At 52.5% G+C, this 18887-nt stretch overlaps 1 protein-coding gene across 3 annotated transcripts; it reads right to left on the bottom strand.

The window, feature by feature from the left end:
• Nucleotides 1-8895: 8895 nt before the first annotated feature.
• LOC119097918 (peptidyl-prolyl cis-trans isomerase A2) lies at nt 8896-18198 on the bottom strand. 3 transcript variants are annotated; one of them, XM_037220864.1, is made up of 6 exons: nt 18141-18198; nt 17331-17393; nt 16859-17078; nt 16261-16463; nt 15879-16021; nt 8896-9936 (listed from the first exon to the last, which is right to left on the bottom strand). In XM_037220864.1, the coding sequence occupies exons 2-6, from the start codon at nt 17385-17387 to the stop codon at nt 9867-9869; spliced, it is 693 nt and encodes a 230-aa protein (XP_037076759.1). In that variant the 5' UTR covers nt 17388-17393; nt 18141-18198; the 3' UTR covers nt 8896-9866. The 3 variants fall into 3 exon arrangements, with proteins under 3 accessions (XP_037076759.1, XP_037076758.1, XP_037076760.1); XM_037220863.1 differs by having other exon boundaries at nt 18086-18194; XM_037220865.1 differs by lacking the exon at nt 8896-9936 and having other exon boundaries at nt 15641-16021; nt 18086-18194.
• Nucleotides 18199-18887: the final 689 nt, after the last annotated feature.

Here is an 18887-nt window from a genome sequence, read left to right as displayed (position 1 = left end):
GGTCGTATTTTCCACAGCTGCTCGACGCCTAGTTTTGCGATCTCTGTCTATATCTAATAAGGAATGAACAAATACACAAAGTACAACTGAACCGAAAAATGGGCGGGTGACATACACGTAAAAACAAGAACCGGCTTAAAGTCAGGTGAATGCCATTGCCCTCCACGTAATGCCGTGTTAGGACATTATCGACTGGCCTCCAGGCGTTACCGCGTGTCTTGCGACGGCCATTGGATGGACTGGAACAAAACATGAGCCTCATGCATGCACTTAACAAAACACAACCGCCGCCGAGGTAAGGCCGAGGGCGGTCGAGGTGTGACATAGGTTGGTCGGGATGCGGCGGATGGCGGCCGACGTGCGGTGGAGGGCGGCCGAGATGCAGCCGGTAGCGCAGGCAGGGGGGGGGGGGCGGGCACAGGGGGCACGTGCCCTCCCCCTCTCCCCCGCAAGTTTTGGGGGGCCCTTCGGGCCCCTCGGGATCTACGATTAAGGGCCCAATTTAAGGGCTAAAAGGCTCCGAAAGGCCGATCGTAGGTTGTATTCAGAGGCCCGGCTCGCAGGACCGGGCTCCTGATTGCCATCCAGAGGGCCCTGCGCGCTGACCAGGGGCCCCTGAGTCCATAAGAGCCTGTATGTCGGTCAGATACCACCCATAACGCACAGTCGGCTCCGTGTCGGCATGGGCCTGAGCGTCCATTCCCCAAGCAGGGACAGAGCAGGAGCCAGCGACATACATCAGTCGGGGCCCCAGCGTCTGGCAGGGCCCTACAAAGCCTAACAGAGGTTCCTGTATTGACAAGGGGCCCGAGTCAGGCAGAGGTGGTATTCGTGGAGGCCCGAAGAGCCAGGAGGGCCCACCGGGACCTACGATCATGGGGATGATTGGAGGGCTTAAGGGCACGAAAGGCTGGTCGGGTCTTATTCAAGGGCTCCAGCCTGCAAGGACGGACCCTCAAATGACAGTTAGAGGGCTCCTTGCGCCGATCAGGGACCCCTGAGTTGAACAGGGCCTATATGTTGGTCATGCGCTACCAGTACCGCATAGTCACCTCCGTGTCGGTATGGGCATGAAGGCCCACTTCCCAACCAGCTCCAAAGCCGTGGCCAGTGATTTACGCTGTTCGGGGCCCTTGTGTCTGCAGAGCCGGCAGTGCTTAACAGAGGGGTCCGTGTTTGCAAGGGGCCTCAAGCCGACCAAGGGTGGCGTTCGATAAGGCCCGAAGGGGGGCCGGGCGGCCCAGCGGTTTCGCCACTGCTCGCTCGCCTAGGAGCTCGCCTAGGAGGAGCTCGCCACAAATGACAGCCAGAAGACACTTGTCGATGGGAAGGGGTGGTCCTTCAGCCCTTGATCGGAACCGGTAATGTGCCCTTGGTGTTCTTCTCAGGGACATCTTACCCGGAAGGGAATAAGGGGCCTCATTTTTGTTGAGTAGGCTGGAGGTCTCATTATTGTTGAATAGAGTAGGTCGAAATGAATCTGAAAAAAACGAACAAGACCATCCCATGTTAGCCTAAGAACACTCATTTTTCAGAATGGATCCGTAAAAAAGTGCATCAAAAGGTCTGAACATTCCCTCCCGCAGCCTCGAGAACAAGGACAGCGATGGTCTGGGCTGCATATGTCCGTAAAACCGAACGGCGTAGTCCACTGCAAGTGCCACCAGACGGCAGGCGCCGTGTTAATCTGTCTTCTGGACAAATAAATAGCTACAGAAACACGAAAAATAGAGGATTTACCTTCACTCTTGCAGTTCCACCACCAGATTCCAGCGCCACTTCGCGGTGCTTTGAAACGCGCCCGGGTGGACGGCTAGATACCCTTTGCTCGGGTTGGGAGTCAATTTAACCTCCCTGAGATCTCAGAAACTAAGAGAGCTAGAGACACAATATTCACAATGTGTCTTGACCTTTACATGAACTCACTTAGGTTAAAGTTTGAGCTTCCTAAGTCATGACCTTCAGGTCAAATAAGGTCAATCAAGGTCAAACTCCAGGCTGGCCTCCAAGTGCCCCCAGAACCTAGGCAGCTGTTTCTAAGCAAAAGGTCACAATCCCTTTTTAGGTTAGTGACCTTGTTTGACCTTCTGAAGACCATGGCGACCAGAACCATACAAGACTGCTTTGAGTTTTACATTTGAATAAGCGGTAAAGATTACGATAGGCAGTATGTTCCTAAAACAAGATGTCAACACGGGTCATCTTAGATTAATGACCTGTTTTGATCTTTAATAAGTTCATGGGATATGTAAAATGCGTTTCCTGCAGTCAATAAATTCGAAATGAGCACCAGAAACTATCTCATATAGCAAGCCCCAAAGTAATAAATCAGGTTGGTTTTGACCTTGGTCTGACCTTCATACCTGACCTTAGGTCAACGGGATTTGTTCATTCAATATTTGTGGTGCCTAAGGAAGCATCCCAGAGATGTATGGCTTTGTCAAACACTCCGTTGTTGTATCGGATTGAACGATTCCCTAGAAATTGCCTTCGCTAAAACCATGACCTGACTTTGACCTCCTATAGGTCAGCGATCTTGCAAGGTACATCTAATTTGTTCATGTGAAGCGATCCAATATTCAATTGTCTATAGCTATGCAAAATTTGGCGCGGTTACACCGGGCAGTTCGGGAACCATTTTGGAAAAACTTTCGGGGGGCAAGTTGACCCCCACCCGAGCGCGTGTTGAAGGCCAATCTGCTATAATCATCAGTCTAAACATCGCACACGTGAAATATGCGCCCAGACTGCTTTGAACATGTAAGATTTGATGTCCCGAAGCGTTCAAAGGTACTTCTTTCAGAATCGTCATCATTTTCGTCCACCCGTTGGCCACGGCTCAGTATCAGCCGTTGAGCTGACCCTGGTTAAATATTTCTTGACAGACATGGCTTGGCAATGTTAAGACACACCGTTGACCACTCGATCTGCAATCAAAATTTTCACCCTCAAATTTCGATCAAACATATCGGTCTACAATCTACCTTCGCAATGTCCTCAATGTTTGTAGAAGGCAGGTAAAACATAATGAAAAAGCTTCTGAACTCTGTCGGTCTAGAAAGAGTCCATTCCGCCGTGGCAAATTAAGGACACCGGTGATATATTCCATGCGGTCGTTAAACGCCTGATTTCTGCAAGTTATTGACTTTAACACGCGCTTGGGTCGGGGGTCAAATTGACTTACCCCCGAAAGGTTTTTCCAAGATGGTTTCTGAACGACGCGGCACAGCCGCGCCATGTTTTGCATAGCTGCAGACAATTGAATAGTGGATCGTTTGGCAAAAAAATTAGATGTAATTTGCAAGGTCGTTGACCTATGGCAGGTCGAAGTCAGGCCATAGTTTCAGCGAAGTCAACTTATAGAAAATCGTTTAATCTGATGCAACAACGGAGTGTTAGACGAAGCCATACATCTTTGAGACGCTTTCTTAGACAACACAAGTATTAAATGAGCAAAGTATGCTGACCTAAGGTAAGGTACTAAGGTCAGGCCAATGTAAAAAACAACCTGTTGTATTACTCTAGGGCTTACTGTACAGGTTAGTTTCTGGTGCTCATTTCGAATTTATTGATAGCAGAAACCGCATCATACATCTTCCAATGGCGTTTAGAGGTTAGAATAGGTCATTGGCCTAAAATGACCTAGGTCAGCATTTTTCAAAAAAAGAAACATACTGTCTAACGTAAAATATATCGCTCATTCAGATGCAAAACTCAGCGCAGTCTTGTATGGTTTTGATCGCCATGACCTTCAAAAGGTCAAACAATGTGACTGACCTTAAATAAACGTGTGACCTATTGCATTCTTTTGGTTTTGACAGTTATCTAGCTTCTGGGGACAATTTAGAAACCAACCTGAAATTTGATTTTGTTTGACCTTATTTGACCATCAAATCATGACCTAGGAACCTCAAACTTTGACCTTAGTGACTTCACGCATAGATCAACACGCCCGGTGAATTTTGTGTCTCCAGCTGCCTTAGTTCCCGAGATCTTAGTGGGGTCAAATTGACCCCCACCCGAGCGAAGGGTATCTAACCGGTCTCCGAGGCGCGTGTTAAAAATGTAAACAGAATGTATTTCATGGTAGCTTCTGGATTCTGTTGTTGCCACAACGTAAAAATAGCAATGAAACGAAGAAAACCGTTCCCTTGTTAGCAAGCAAACTGCATTCGGGAATATCTTTATGGGGGGGGGGGGGGGAGGGGGCGGTTCACCATAAACGGGGCTTTTGTCAATCCTGTGGTCCTCTTAGCAAGACTCTGGCTACCCCCTGCATACACACAAAAGCAGATCAAGTCATCTACGCTGAATGGCGGGCAATTACATGTCCGTTAGGCCAATTCATACCTAAAGTAGGCAGCTTCCCAGCGGCATTTTTCTGGGGTGGTGTGGTGTAAGGGAAGATAATTCGGAAAAAGGTACTGTTGCAGGTGTCCAACACATGTTTTGCATCCCAATTAATAACAATTCTGATCCAGAAATGTGCAACAAAACAGCCATATCATCAGTTCGCTGTCAGTCATTCGGAGATAGCCGGGCCAGGACAGTGGCCACCGACGGCGGACGGGAGCAGGGCTCAGACAAGGACTATATGACAGAGTAGCCTTTATTCTGTGCCTTGGTTTTCAAAGAAGAATCTCCAGTTCTATGGCTTTCGTTACATGGTTTTTGGCAGTTTCAAGCTCCCGAATTTGTTTTCGTCTGAAATGGCGCGACAGGTCTTATCTCTCGAAAAGCAGCCAGCGAAATGAAGGCGCATGCAAAATCTGTTGTACTGTCAGCCATCGATCCACTTTCAAAATTTTCACCAGCCTATGTTCAGGCCACATTTTGGTATGTAACCTGTGAAGACAGATGCCTCCTCAATGGCCCAAAATGCCTACCCGTCCGTGGAATTTCGCCTCCCCAGGAAAGACAACGTTGAAATGGACGATTAATCTTCGGAAGCTGGACAGCCTTAATTTTCGAATGGCATAGATGAGTCGAATAGGCAAGCGTGTGCACCAGTGAGAAACAGCTCTAGATGCATATCTAGAATAGCAGTCATTACGTTTGAATACAGAGCGCTAACTTCCATCTCTGTTCCTCCCTCCCCCTCCCCCCACCGGTCGTTGGGCTTGTTTTCCAGAAAAAGGTCCTGAAGTAGGCCCTGAGCTTGTCCCCCCCCCCCCCACACACACACTGTTTCAAACGTTCCTACGCCTATGAAACAACTGTGCCAGTCACCAATCCGATCCAAGTCTTGATCAACAAACTATGTTTTTTATAGAATTTGCTCCATTCTGGCCAAAAATGATAGCTAAATCAGCTCAATCCGATTACCAGCTGTGGCCGCGAGTGAGGGAATTCACACTTATAACATGTTAATTAGAGTGACTGGCGATGGCTCACAGAGGTGTCGTTTCCTATTCAGTTCGCGGCGATTCAGGCCCACTTCTCCCCAACTTGGTCTTTGACCTCCCCAACACTGGGAAGAAAGTAGGCCAAGTTCCACTGTCTTACGTCTGCGCCTTCCGACCATAAAGATTGGGACAAAACATCGAAGCGTTCTCGTGAACTGGTCTAACGCGAAATAAATGATACGTATCAACCGATTTCCACCCCAAAGCAGCTTTAACATTCAGTTCATTTTGCCGATAATATCGCAAAATTTTTTACGAACAGGATGAAACCTGAATGATAAAAGTTTGGCTGACTTTTGACGAGAGACGTTTGCCACTGCTGCCAAATGCCCTTAGTTTTTCAGCCCTTAGTCCTTCTGAGTTGCAAGCACCCGTAGCTCTTGGAACAGGTCCCGATAAGGTTGGCTTACGTCAGGTTAAAGAGAATAACTTACCTGCCGTTTTTGCTGCACCACATGTACACGAGCATCACGGAAAGCTCTCATTTTCCCATCAGCCCGCTTGAAGATATTTCACTTTCCACCGATTTGAGGCGCAGTTTCTGTACCGGGCGATGCTGCGCCCGGTGGCAGCGTGACTGCTAGGGCTGGCTGCGCGTTTTGAGATGCTCTATGCTGTAGAAAACCTCTGCAAGAGCGTTCGGGTGGTTTACAACATTTTTTTTAGCGTACGTATCTGCCCAGGTGTCGCTTCCGCTCTGCGTGATAAGCTCAAGCCCGTTGCTTCAAAACTGCGATCCATCCCCACGATAAGTTGTCATCATTCAGGGCAGAAAAGACAGCTCACCTCCAACCGGCGGTCACCGGCCTTGCACGGTGCGTGTTCGAGGGCATACTATTCGACGGCACGTGTTACCGAGCAGCTGTGGAAACTCACTGACTCTAGAAACGCCTCCCACACAGCGAAGAAGTGATTTCGAGGGAGAGGAAGCCTGCAAATGACTGACTTGACACTGCTGGTCGAAAACATTGTTCCCAGAGTTATGTGACCTCTGGCGCGCGTGGCAAACGAGATCCCCAGCGTCGATGGCCGCGTGCGGTCAGTCAAACTGCGCTGTTGTCGGGGCTGCTTCAGAGACCTCTCGCTAAGGTCTGTCTGTTCGAGGAGGCCTCCAACTCTCGTGTATAGCGCTGCGGACAGTGGGCGTGACCGGAAAAGAAGCCGAGCTGTTCACGCGCACGCAGCATCGAGGGCTTAGGGTGTCACCACCAGGGGCGGTAGTATTTACATTTCTCATATCTCGCGATTTGACGCTCATGAGTCGAGCTATTGGACTGAAGATGTAATGAATAAAGTTCTCGAGCTGGAGTAGCCATATGTTCTTTCGTTCGTTTGTTTGCTTACAAGCACACAATCTTCCGGTTGTGCAAGAATGCTCTTTTGAGGGAATGCTGGCACTGGAAGGAGCTTGAAGTGCCCTGTGTTAGTGTGACCTGGTGCATATTGCCCTTGCATCTTAAAGGTATTGATTAGCTTGTTTGAATACGCGGAGTCGCATCCCAGACGCTCGCCTCTCACGTCCAGTTGAATGTGACTGGGTCACACGGCAGACGTTCGCTGCTAGCGGACCCCTGCCACCGACCAACGTTTCCACGAAAAGCCCTGAAGACAGGTATGCTGATGGTTTTCGTCCGCCCTCCGGTAGCGGATGGCTGACATTGGCGTTTTGAGCCAGCTATCCCCGCCCGCCATAAGTATGCTCGTCGAACCACGCAGACCACGTGGATCTGGTCTGCTATGGTACGAAGACACCGACGAAGTACTTGCAGAGACACCGACGCCGTGGAGTGGAAGGCAGCTCCACTGAAGCCAGCTGACTCAGCGAGGCCCGGCCAGCCCCCGTGTACCGTCCACTCGCCAGTCGTCGAGGCCGCGCCAGCGAAGCCCTTCTCCTTGGGTCGGACAGGTACTCAAAGTGCGCTGCCTCGCCAGGCGCTCCAAAGCGATGTGCGAGATTCGCTTAGTCATAACAGTGACGTCACGTGGCGGGTGTATTATGACACCTTTCGGCTGTGACCTGACGAACACCATTACAAGACGCACGTGCGGAACACTCATCGGTTCGTACCCATGGCAATGGTCGGTCGGCAAATTGGGGGAAAAACGTGAACACGTTGCTCCCTGGACGCGCAGTACTCCACAAACTGATCATAATTATGAAAATACTCCTTCAGAAGCAGCCTGTCACGGGACTTAATACAGTGAACATGTGGCTCTCTGGGGGCGCAGCCCTTTACACACTGGTCTTAATTATGAAAATTTCCCTTCAGAGGCTGCCTGTCACGCTACTAAATATAATGAACACATGGTTTCCTGGGGTGGATCTAGCCTGGAGTTGCTGGTTTTTTTTGGGGGGGGGGACCGTTCGTCGCCAGCTGGCTGGTGTGGGATCCGAGGTCCAGTGCACGGCACCTCTCGCGAGTACCTAGTAGGGACACCATTCAAAACCGAAAAAGCACCGAAATACTTTTACATATTAAACAGAAGTTAAAACAAAACGGTTAAAATAGTTAGACGGTAAGTAGACGAAACTTTATAAAGTTCTGGGATTGTATTTGGGGGGGGGGGCAAAACATACTTTCAGAGGTTTTGGGGGCATGGCCCCGTGCCCCCCCCCCCCGCCCCCAGGATCCGCCTATGTGGTTTCCTGGGGGCGCAGTCCTCCGCAAAGTGGTCATAATTATGAAAATGTTCCTTCAGAAGCAACCGACTTTATATAATTAGATATAAAATAAATTCCTTACAAAATATAAAACAATATAAAATCCCGCGACTTTACATAATCTTTCAACAGCGCGATTAAATGTGTTGCGAAACCCGCTATTGGCATAGGCAGCCACGGACACGGGTATGTGCTTTGGTGATGTGAAAAACTACGCGTGTCTCATTTAATCGACCGCACAGCCTGAAGGGAAAGAGACGAAAACTACCGGGCATCAACCTGGCTCCGTTTGGTTTGATGTGGTTACATTGGCCATCTCGCATTGTCGACTGGCATAATATATGCATGACGAATGTTGGGCATCTCGGGCACTAGGCGTCATTGCAATCAACAGCATAAGACTGTACGACGGTCGCCACGAGCCGTTCAGACTGAGCAGTTAAATTCTTCTTACAAAAATATACGTGCTGTGTTGTACCGCATTGCGCCCCTCCTCCGCCCTCGAATGTTGCCAGGATTCATTTCTACTTTGGCTTCATTTTATGTGTTTTTAACAACATAGTCCAATTATCCTAAAAGTTACTAGGGCGTTGCCAAACAAGTTACAACAGTTATCGCATCTAGGTAGGTGTGCACACGGTCACCAACGGTTCAGTGCCCCCGCCCCTGATCATGTGTACGTGGCCGAGTGTTGACACTTGATGCCAGGTAGACATGTAAAAATGATAAAGTTGAGAACATTTGAAGTCGTTTTACGACAAACTAGAAATTGTCCTCGCCCACACTCCGTTTTTAGCGTACATTTAGTTGTGCCCCCCCCCCCCCCCCCATTGTGAGATCTCCCATACGCCCCTGCCCACAGCCTAGCGACCATTACATACATGCTTGCAGTATTGGTAATTTCCTTGCCAACTTCCTTTTTGTTCGGGCCTCTACCAAAAATATCTTGTACTATCTGATCGGATGCTAACGACATGAATCTCAACTCTGAAAGACATTGAATCGAAACGTCATACGATGACATGAAAGGTTTAACGCCTTCCAAATAACTTTTGATTTATTTTCCTTGGCACCAGCAGAAACTAATGTTGTGATTACCAAGGGGCTTTTTCGGCCCGCACACATTCCAACCGCATGCGATATCACCATTTTTTACTACTTATTGAGTCGTAAGGCTGTAAACTTAACCGTAGCCATAATGGGAGCGCCATCAAGTGGGGCGTGCGTAGGTTTCACGTGGGGAGGGGCACGGTCAAAAATGTCCACTGAAAACTGAGATTAGCACGCGGCAGGTGCGCCAAATTTCTTGCGTGTCGTTCAACACCATCACATGTTCTCGCTCTGCACATTTCACGCATCTAACCTAATTTTTCACTCCCAACATTACGTCACAGACATAAAAATGCATGTCATAAATTTGCTACAGCGGGTGGGGATGGGGAGGCGGAGGGCGTGGTGGAACCTCAAGGTCGTACAGTTGAACCTATTTGGTGGAGGCTTAAGCATATGCTCACTTCTCTACTCTATAAGATACACAATTTAGAAGACAGTCCACTGAATTGTACCTTTCCCACGCTGACATCATAATAGCGGAACGATTCAATGCGCCGCAATATGGGCTTATTGTTGATCAACGTTTACAGACTATAAAAGTAAAAATCCGTACTACAAGTTGCACGATGGGTCCGGCATCGAAATGGATTTTATCGCAAATCTGTCTTCCATGTGTAGTCGCGCTTCGCGGAGTCTCCCCAGCCGCGCGCGGAGGGTGTCCGCGCCAGCCGCGACTATGACGTCACTTAGACCACGACAGCCCTGGCCAGCAGCAGCAGCAGCGGCAGGGCGGCCGCGGCGGGATGGCAGCTAGCCCTGCAACACAGTACAGCAGACGCCTTAGTGGGTACACGGCACAGCAGCCGCCAGTCCGTGGCGACACAGCAGCCATCTCACACACGGCACGGCACAGCAGGCGCCGTAGGCGGCACAGCAGCCGTCTCACGCACGGCACGGCACAACAGGCGCCGCAGGCGGCACAACAGCCGTCTCACACACGGCACGGCACAGCGGGCGCCGTAGGTGGCACAGCAGCCGCCTCACACACGGCACGGAACAGCGGGCGCCGTAGGCGGCACAGCAGCCGGCTCACACACGGCACGGCACAGCAGGCCTCTCAGTCGGTACACAGTAAATCAGCCATCTCAGGCGGTGCACAGCACAGTGGCCGCCTCGGTCAGCGCATGGAGCACAGCAGGCGCCAGGCGCAGCAGGCAGCAGGCACCTCGCTTATAACGCGGTGCGCTGCCGGTCGCTGGCGGTCACTCCTGCCCCGTGGCAGGCCACTGGCTGTAGAATAGGCCCCGGTTCAGATCTCTCGGGCGGCGCGGCCATTGTCCGGCTGATGGCTCGGCTAGTTGGAGCGCCTGCCTGCCGATCCACCCACCCGTGGGGAGGTGGGTTTAGGTCACTTTAGGCGCGCTCACTATTTGCCCCTGACTACGAGGCCTGCGGTCGGTGGCACCGGCCACGCTAAAGGTCAGGTAAAAGGTCAGGTCACAGGGCAGGAAGGGCCATGCTGAGCATTGCCGCATGTTAGGTTTTCGCGGCCAAATTCTGCCGCTGAATCGGAATTTCTGGTCAGATGGCCGGGCCGAGTCTCATGCAAAACCACTGCTTAGGATGAGCATGAGCCTAGAAACTCATCCATTCAAGAGGATTGGACAAAATCTTGGAAAAAAACTGCGCACGCAACAAGCTTTGCATAGCGAGGACTGTGTTGCGAACAGGCGGCAGCCAACAATTCAAGTGACTTAATTCATGATACTGAACTCAGCGTTAAGGGCATATAAGAGCATTGGCCTTGAAAAAGTCAGTACTCCGTTGCTCGTATTCTCACTTGACAACTGTGGCGGTGCCACTCTCCCGGATCTATGACTGACATGTCGAACTTTGTTTCGAACATCGCGCAGCGTTCTCGATTCTGTCAGTTAGGTGGTTTCCAGGATAATACATTGAATCCACTCTTGGTCCTCGCATTACGCCCATGTGTAAGTGGTGCTCATTTACGATGAGCAGATATGTGTGCGGATCATATACATGGATGAACACAGGGAGTGTTGCATCCATGACCCCAAATATTCCGAAATTTCAGACAAACTTTGAAACTTTGCTGAAGGACACTGCAAGCTTTGGGTCCATTTGAGCATATGCAGAAAAAAGGCCTCAGATTCGGACTCATAGCATTCATCACCGTTTCGTCAAAAGGTCTCCCAATTCCCATTTTGGTGCGCAGTGTGTTTTTTTTTTTGGCTGACACCCGGGGTGAGGCTAAAATGAGCTTTTCCAAAAATAAGCGTCAGAGCTGCAAGGCAATAAACACATGGTACGGTCTGTCACAATTCCTGCCCGAATTCAAACCATCAATTGCCACCAACTTCCAAAAAGAGGTCACGTGTAGCTTGCACAAGCAAGCTTCCCAGCGTTACACTGTCACGAATCGCTTCCAGTGAAACAGACTGCCGTCTATTTCGAGACATCTACTGGAATCAAAGATTCTATGCGCCTTTTCATCGAACCACCTGAGATACATTTTTCTGTGTTGCACCAAAAGATCATCTGGATTAGAAATCCACATCGGAAGCAATTTCAGCAACGCGCATGCCTTACGCCACGAATGCAGGACAGCATTTCTCTGAATGACCTCCGTTCGGAACCTCAGCCAGCGTCTACAGTCAACGTAGCGCCGTTGTCTCCCGCCAGCGTTCTGCTCCTCCGCTGGCCATCGGTCGCCACGCCGCAGACATATGACTACCAACCCACCAAACTCCGTCCTGGCCGTCGTTCCTGGCTGAATGGGGCAGGCGCGCCCCACTGAAGGTCAGCGGCCGGCAGCGGGAGGGCCGAGTGCAGGCGGCAGGCAGGGAGCTGCTCACAGACGAGCACGGCCAGACCGGGAGCTGCTCGCAGCCGAGCATGGCCTGGCCGGGAGCTGCTCACAGCTGAGCACGGCCTGGCCGGGAGCTGCTCACAGCCGAGCACGGCCAGGCCGGGAGCTGCTCACAGCCGAGCATGGCCTGGCCGGGAGCTGCTCACAGCTGAGCACGGCCTGGCCGGGAGCTGCTCACAGCTGAGCACGGCCTGGCCGGGAGCTGCTCACAGCCGAGCACGGCCAGGCCGAGTGAGCACGGCCAGGCCGGGAGCTGCTCACAGCCGAGCACGGGCTGGCCGCTGTGACGCCCGCCGCACCAGCCAGCCTCAAAACAAGCACAATTTCAACATTTTCCCTCTCCATCTCTGCAAATACTCGCTCTGTCGGCTTTGCCCCACCAGTTATCTCGACATTCTCCGCCCTTGCATCCGTCCGGACGCCGGGGGCCGGACCAGGTAACCTTCCATGCACGAGGCCAATGCCACCCGTTTGTGACGTCATGGTCAGCCGCGGTGGAGGCGGCCGGAGAGCTGCGCCGCTGGGGACGAGGCGACGGCGGCCGGCCAGCCGTAGATACAGCTGACTGGGCGGCGGCGCACATCGCCAAGCGCTTAGTGAAAACCACTGTAGGGACGTGTGCAGAGGCTTTGCAACATCGGATTTGAGAGCGGGGTGGGGGATGTGAGCCAGATGATCTGGCTGAAACTACATCACCTCCACACGAATACAAAATTATCCACATATCTCACACATTTCTCTGCCGAAGTTGGGGGAGGGGAGGGGAAAGAGGTGGGGGTGGGAAAAAGGTACTCCTTCAAATTCCAAATTCAACCTGAATATCAAAGAACGCCAGTTGGCTCATGTGCCGTCAGCCAGACAACACTATGCAGCGATATCAACGAGGCCAACAGTGATTCGTCCAGAGTGGGCAGTTAGGTATGTTGGCTGCTCGTGAAAGCAGCTAACGCAACACAGGGGGCCGAAGGGAGCGCTACGTCCTTGTGACCATGCATGCACCACGATCGCGTGTTTATTTACATAAGTTGACATAATCTCGAAATCCGAGAGCGTTCTCACAAACGGGCGGTGTCGTACCTGGTCCTCGCCTCCGGACGAGGCTTACGAATACTCCACGGTCAGGTTTCTGCCGGTCACTACGAAATGCGAACCAGACGGCCGCCGAACAAGGCTCGATGACGTCTTGACTCGGACGTCACCTCGTCAGGAGTCGACCCAAGTCACTGGAGGTGTTAGTTTGCGCCCCTGGAGGTGTCAGTTTTTGCGTGGCATGCTATGAAAGCGGCATGCCTAAGCGGTATTGAAACTTACGCCTGACAGGCTGGACACCACACGCGGCTAGCGTCGAGTCATCACGCCGTTGGGCACAGTCTGCCGCGCGGCTCCCTATCGTCCATACTACACAAGTTAACGGCACCGTCACACCCGTGGGAGTTAAACTATCTTACTTTCATGAAACGTGGGTCAAAGCAAGCACATCCGCCAATCCGCTACCCACATCCAGCTGCCAACGCGGCAAGGCGCTGTTCATGACGAATTTCTCTCGGCGAAGCGTGCCTTTAATGTGCCCTTTCGATAACTTTCAGCGCACTGTGTCTTAGGCGTTGCCTTACGATCAAATAGCGCCGCAGGTCGAGTGAGGGGTGCAGAAGCCTGCTTCCGTTAACTCCCAAAATCTCCCAAAACAAAAAGCAGCGCTATTGGATGGTTTCCGGAGTAATCAAGAGCGTGTCCAGACACCATGCCTCACCTTCAGGGGCGGAGCCTCCTTTCGTGCAGCGGAAGGTACAGTGACCTCGAGCCCATCCCACGCGCCGAGGTGGGCCCGTTTGGCGCCCGGTTCACTGCCCTCCCCGAGACCGCAACGGAGGGCAACCGGTCGGGGCAGCCGGCCCGGACCGGTCCAGGGTCGGCTGACCGAACCAGGCGCGGCCGGCCGACCCTGCGGCGCGCCGGCTCACTTCCCGGCATCAGGCGGGTGCTGGGTGGGCACGGACGCGGGCAGACGCCTGGCCAGCGTTTCTGACTGGCAGAACGGTTTGGGGACCGGGGCGCGTGCTGGGACGGCACGGACGCGGGCGGACGCCTGGCCAGCGTTTCTGACTGGCAGAACGGTCTGGGGACCGGGGCCCCAGACAATAATCGGGGCACGTCCATTACCCGCGAGAGCAGCAGCATGTTGATTATGCAGCGAGAGGCGACGACGATGGGTGACCCGTAATAAAGTAGGTCAAGGTAGTGGTCCGGAAAAAGCCGACCAAGACCACCTTGACGCGCGCAAGGCATTAACGGAATTGAAACAGCATTGCTGCCTCTTCTCCGGTGTTGAGATGCTACCAGGATAGAAAACCGTTTCTTCATATTTCTCGTAATAAACCCCGATTTAAAAGCGTCGCACGCTCACTAAGCAATCTCGCGAGAGCGGGTGTCAGCGCAAGTAACAATGAACACTCAAGAAGACCTATATGTGGCGCGAGTATCTTGCATGGGGCCTACAGACGGCGCGCGGGGCGAACTATGATCGGCTCAGGTAGGTAGCTAAAGGCGCCACATTCTCTTCCATGCTTCGCACAGGCGACAAATACTCAAAAACATCCACAACTGGCCCTCGTCGCCAGTCCTGTTGTCATTCCCTCCAATCGAGGGCCTCTGCGTAAAGGCGAGACCAATGCAGCATCACAGCGGCACCGGGCACAAGTCGGCCCCAAAACAAGCCAGCGAGCGTCAGCTGGCTCCTCACCACACCAGAATGAGCGCTGGCGCGGGCCATCCGCCTCTGGTGTATGGAACACCGCCGAAATATATGTTGGTCCTTCTGGCCGAGTTCTTTCAAGCGTGAGACCATGGTCTACACACATAGCCTGCCAGAGCCATGTATTTGACATTTGGCGGTAGTATGGCGCTTAGAGGGATTCCAGAAAAGCAACAGTGGTCCCACGTTCCAGGCAGGATGTATCACAGACGCGTTGTTGGCAGTGTTCATGCTACAACTGGAGGAGGGCCATAGAGTATTCAGTACACGCTCCCACAGCCGACTGTTGCCTCCGCCGCCAGTTCGCCAGGCGACTCACAAATGCGAGTATTCATGCTCAGCAAGTTTTTAGATTTCGAAAGATGTCTCTGAGCTTGGGGCCGCGTTGCACGAGGCCCCAAGTTCAGCGCAATCGAGTAACACGACCTAGCACGCACCAAAACGGCCCATGTCGCGACGCCGTTATAACATCAGCATGCTCCATGCCTACGCCACCCAAGCGCTACTAACGATCTACGCCGCTCATGTTTCAGCTGATTTCGCACAAGGTAAGTATTCCGGCACCGAACGCGGTGAAGTCTCGCCGTTTACATGGACGGCACATAGATTGCGTATTACCTCTTTACGGAGACCACGTCTGGGTAGACAACCCTCTGGTATGGGGGGTTAGTCAAGTCTGCTATCACAAGCCGTCCGATAGCACAACGCCTGAGTGCGCCATGTAGGTGACACGTCAACATCGCAGCGGCATGGGACCTCTCAGTCAAGCTCGCAGCAGCGCCAGGAACGTCGCAGCATGCAAAGGGAGGAGACCACATGCATGCGTTAATATGCACCGCAGCCAAAGATCTACGACGACATCACTTCGACACAAGACCAGTGGTAAATCATGTATTTACACGTTTTTTGTTTTGAATGTCAGTTCCCCGTCACGGAATGCCGTCGTCAATAACCAAGAGCTGAGAGCGGGAGATTCCGAACGACCCGGCAGCGATAAGCATCTCGTGCCCTGCGAGCCAAGGCGGAGGCGCGGGCGGCGGCCGGTCGCCCAGCGAAGCGCCGGCCCCGCCAGGGACCACCCGCCGAGCGGCCAGACGCACTCGCGCCGCTCATTACTTGGAGGCGGCGCTGAGGTCCAGCTCGAACGGCGCCGAGTCGACGAGGCCCGACTTGGCAATGAGCACGTCCTGGACGGGCCGGTCCCGGCTGTTGGTACGGAGAGACTCGATCTTGCGCACCACATCCATGCCCCGGGTGACCTGGCGAGGACAGACGCGTCTTGTCAGGAAGTCGCCCTCAGAAGTGAACCAGAGCGAATACCACCAGGCCCATACAGCACTGGCAAGCATAGACAGAACAGCTCGGGAAACTCGTCTCCCTTCGCAACAGGCAATAGCCTCACGGCCATCGACCCCGACATCCAACCGCGACCGCTGGCGAGAGTCGCGCTGCTGCAGCCCGCCCGAGAGGGACAGCTCGCCGCGGCCAGCGGCCTCACCTTTCCGAACACCACGTGCTTGCCGTCCAGCCAGCTGGTGGGGACGGTGGTGATGAAGAACTGGCTGCCGTTGGTGTCGGGCCCAGAGTTGGCCATGCTCAGTATGCCAGGGCCCGTGTGATGCAGCTTGAAGTTCTCGTCTTCGAAGGAGCGGCCGTAAATGCTGAAGCCGCCCGTGCCGTCCCGGTTGGTAAAGTCTCCGCCTGAGCAAGCCGAGGGGGAGGGGTGAATGGAGAGCGGCGGGAGCGGCAGCGGTTCGGCGGACGGGCCGCACAGAGGGTCGCGCAGATACCGTTACGCCAGTCGCGCCCGCCAAACCACCAGCCGTAGACCGGCCCCAACCCGACACGTCGGCCAATGAACTACGCTGAGGGCACGGCCAGTTCCTGCCCAAAGCTGGCCGCCAACACCGGCCGGAGACCAACGCTGGGGTCAAGTCGTGTTAGGGCAACGCCCTGGGGCAAAAACGTGGACCCCAAACCACGTCGGAGGTCACATCTCATGGTCCTCCACTGGTCGCCGACCCAACCCAGAGACCCCAATCGGGCCCGGGTCGGGGGGGGGGGCCCTCAGTCCGCCTGACCGACGCAACGCCCACCCTGGAGCATGAAGTTCTTGATGACGCGGTGGAAGGGGCTGCCCTCGTAGCCGCCTCTCTGGCCGCCCAGTTCGGCGCCGGTGCTGGCCAGCTGGGCGAAGTTGCGCGCTGTGCGGGGCACCGTGTCGCCGAACAGGCCAATCTGGATGCGGCCGGCCTGCTCGCCACCAATGGTGATGTCGAAGTAGACTTCCTGCGTGACTCGTTCAGCACCTGTCAGCTGTGGCAGATGGCACAAGGCGCAGGTCACCATTGGTCACTGGAGGGGATCAAAATGAGATGGGCAGCTTCACTCATGGTGATTTCTTGCCCATTCAGTGTTCTTTTCACATGTGTAGAAATTACATTTAGCAAGTTGTGCGAGCAATCAAAATATTTAACACACAAAGCCAAAATGGGTAAAAATGGAAATTCAAGACCCAAACAAAGGCTACCAACTGTGTAATCTCAAATAACTTCAATAAACACTTACCAGAGCTCCACAGCACAAAGCCAAAGCTGCTATAGAACACAACTTGAAGTGAGCCATTTTGACCTGAAAAACAATCCAATCTTATGAATAGTGCAGCAAACTGGCATCCTCAACATACTGCAAAGGTGTCCTGCAGTCATCATGAGAGGACAGCAGGCCTGCCTTTCTCCACTGGTTTTTTGGAGGGGGGGGGGGGAATACACCAGATCATCAAACTGCACAGGCAGTGGAAGTCCTCCCATGCTGCAACAGAGCAGGAGAAGCCAGTAGTTATTTTGAATTATTTTGTTTCCAGTTGATGGCCATGGGACAACATTTCATTTTTTGAAGGCTAGGAAACAGCCTGCTTCTAGTTTTCACATACCCTGCTAAGCTGCCTTCATGGCTTAGCTCCATATGCTCAATCTTATCATAAAATAGTCAAGGTAACTGAAAATCACCCTAGCACAAAAATTTCCATTACAAAATGTTGGCAAATTATGTATTGGCTTAGCAGCAATTTAGACCCCCAAATGACTGGTTGGGCCACAGCAACAAATCTTGGCAAAGCTTCTGAGCTTTACTCCTGTGAGGAAAGAACACAACGATTGATGTGCAACGCTTTTTTAATTTAGATAGGTACCATAGGTAGGTAAATTAGGTACCAATGTATACCATCACCATTGGTCTGCCTAAATTATCATTCTCAACTGGTGAAGACGGAAAAGCAAACGCTCTACCGTGTAAGGATACCAAGACGTTGGGAAAATACCCACCTTCGTTCAAGAGAGTGAGATCACCCAAAAACAAAACCTAGACTGTCCCCGCCACCGACGGAACAACACAGGCGACCACCCCCACGCGCAACACTGAACTGCACGCACGCCCAAGCCAGCCCAAAGCCAAGGTACATATCACCTTTCCAAGGCCGTTGTCATTCCAAAGCCTGAACATCTGTCTGCACGACTTGGCCTATGACGTCACCGAGGGTTACCTTCATGGCGTTTCAAAACCTATTTGATCAAAGTGAGCCTTAACGGCTTTAAATACTCATCTTGAGTCTATTTTTCTTATTTAGGTGGTTTTCATTACCAGTCTCATATTAATCCATTGAGATTTGGCAGCGAATTAATGAGCCACTATGACGAATTATAGCTAAGTTCTGTGAAGCTTGGAGGGCTTAGAGGAGGGCTTGGAGCGAAGCTTGGAGGAGAAAGCTTCAAAATGCGTCATCTTTTCGCTTTCTTATGGCTTTCGTTCACTGTTTCAGCCACAGGCCAACGCCGCGCGGCCCGAGGAGACTGCAACGACGGGCGTCGAGGCCGTTGCTGCTATGTTGCTTGTGTTTAGTTTACTTTTGCGCCACGCCTAAATATACATGCCAATTTATCTGGTTCGCCAGCCATCTTCCTCAAGATGCGTCATCTTTTCGTTTGCTTATTGGCCATCGTTTAATGTCACAGCCGCAGGCCAACGCCACGCGGCCCATGGAGACTGCAACGCCGGGCGTTCAGCCTATTGTTGCTATGACTTGCGAGCGCGCCTGTTCAGAACCATATTACATATGTTTTTTATCAT

This window comes from Pollicipes pollicipes, unplaced genomic scaffold, assembly GCF_011947565.3.
Source record: "Pollicipes pollicipes isolate AB1234 unplaced genomic scaffold, Ppol_2.1 Scaffold_4740;HRSCAF=5597_pilon_pilon_pilon, whole genome shotgun sequence".
Taxonomy (NCBI): Eukaryota; Metazoa; Arthropoda; class Thecostraca; order Pollicipedomorpha; family Pollicipedidae; genus Pollicipes; species Pollicipes pollicipes.
The sequence above is the reverse complement of the archived record's forward strand: the minus strand, read 5'-3'. Positions and strand labels throughout refer to the sequence as shown.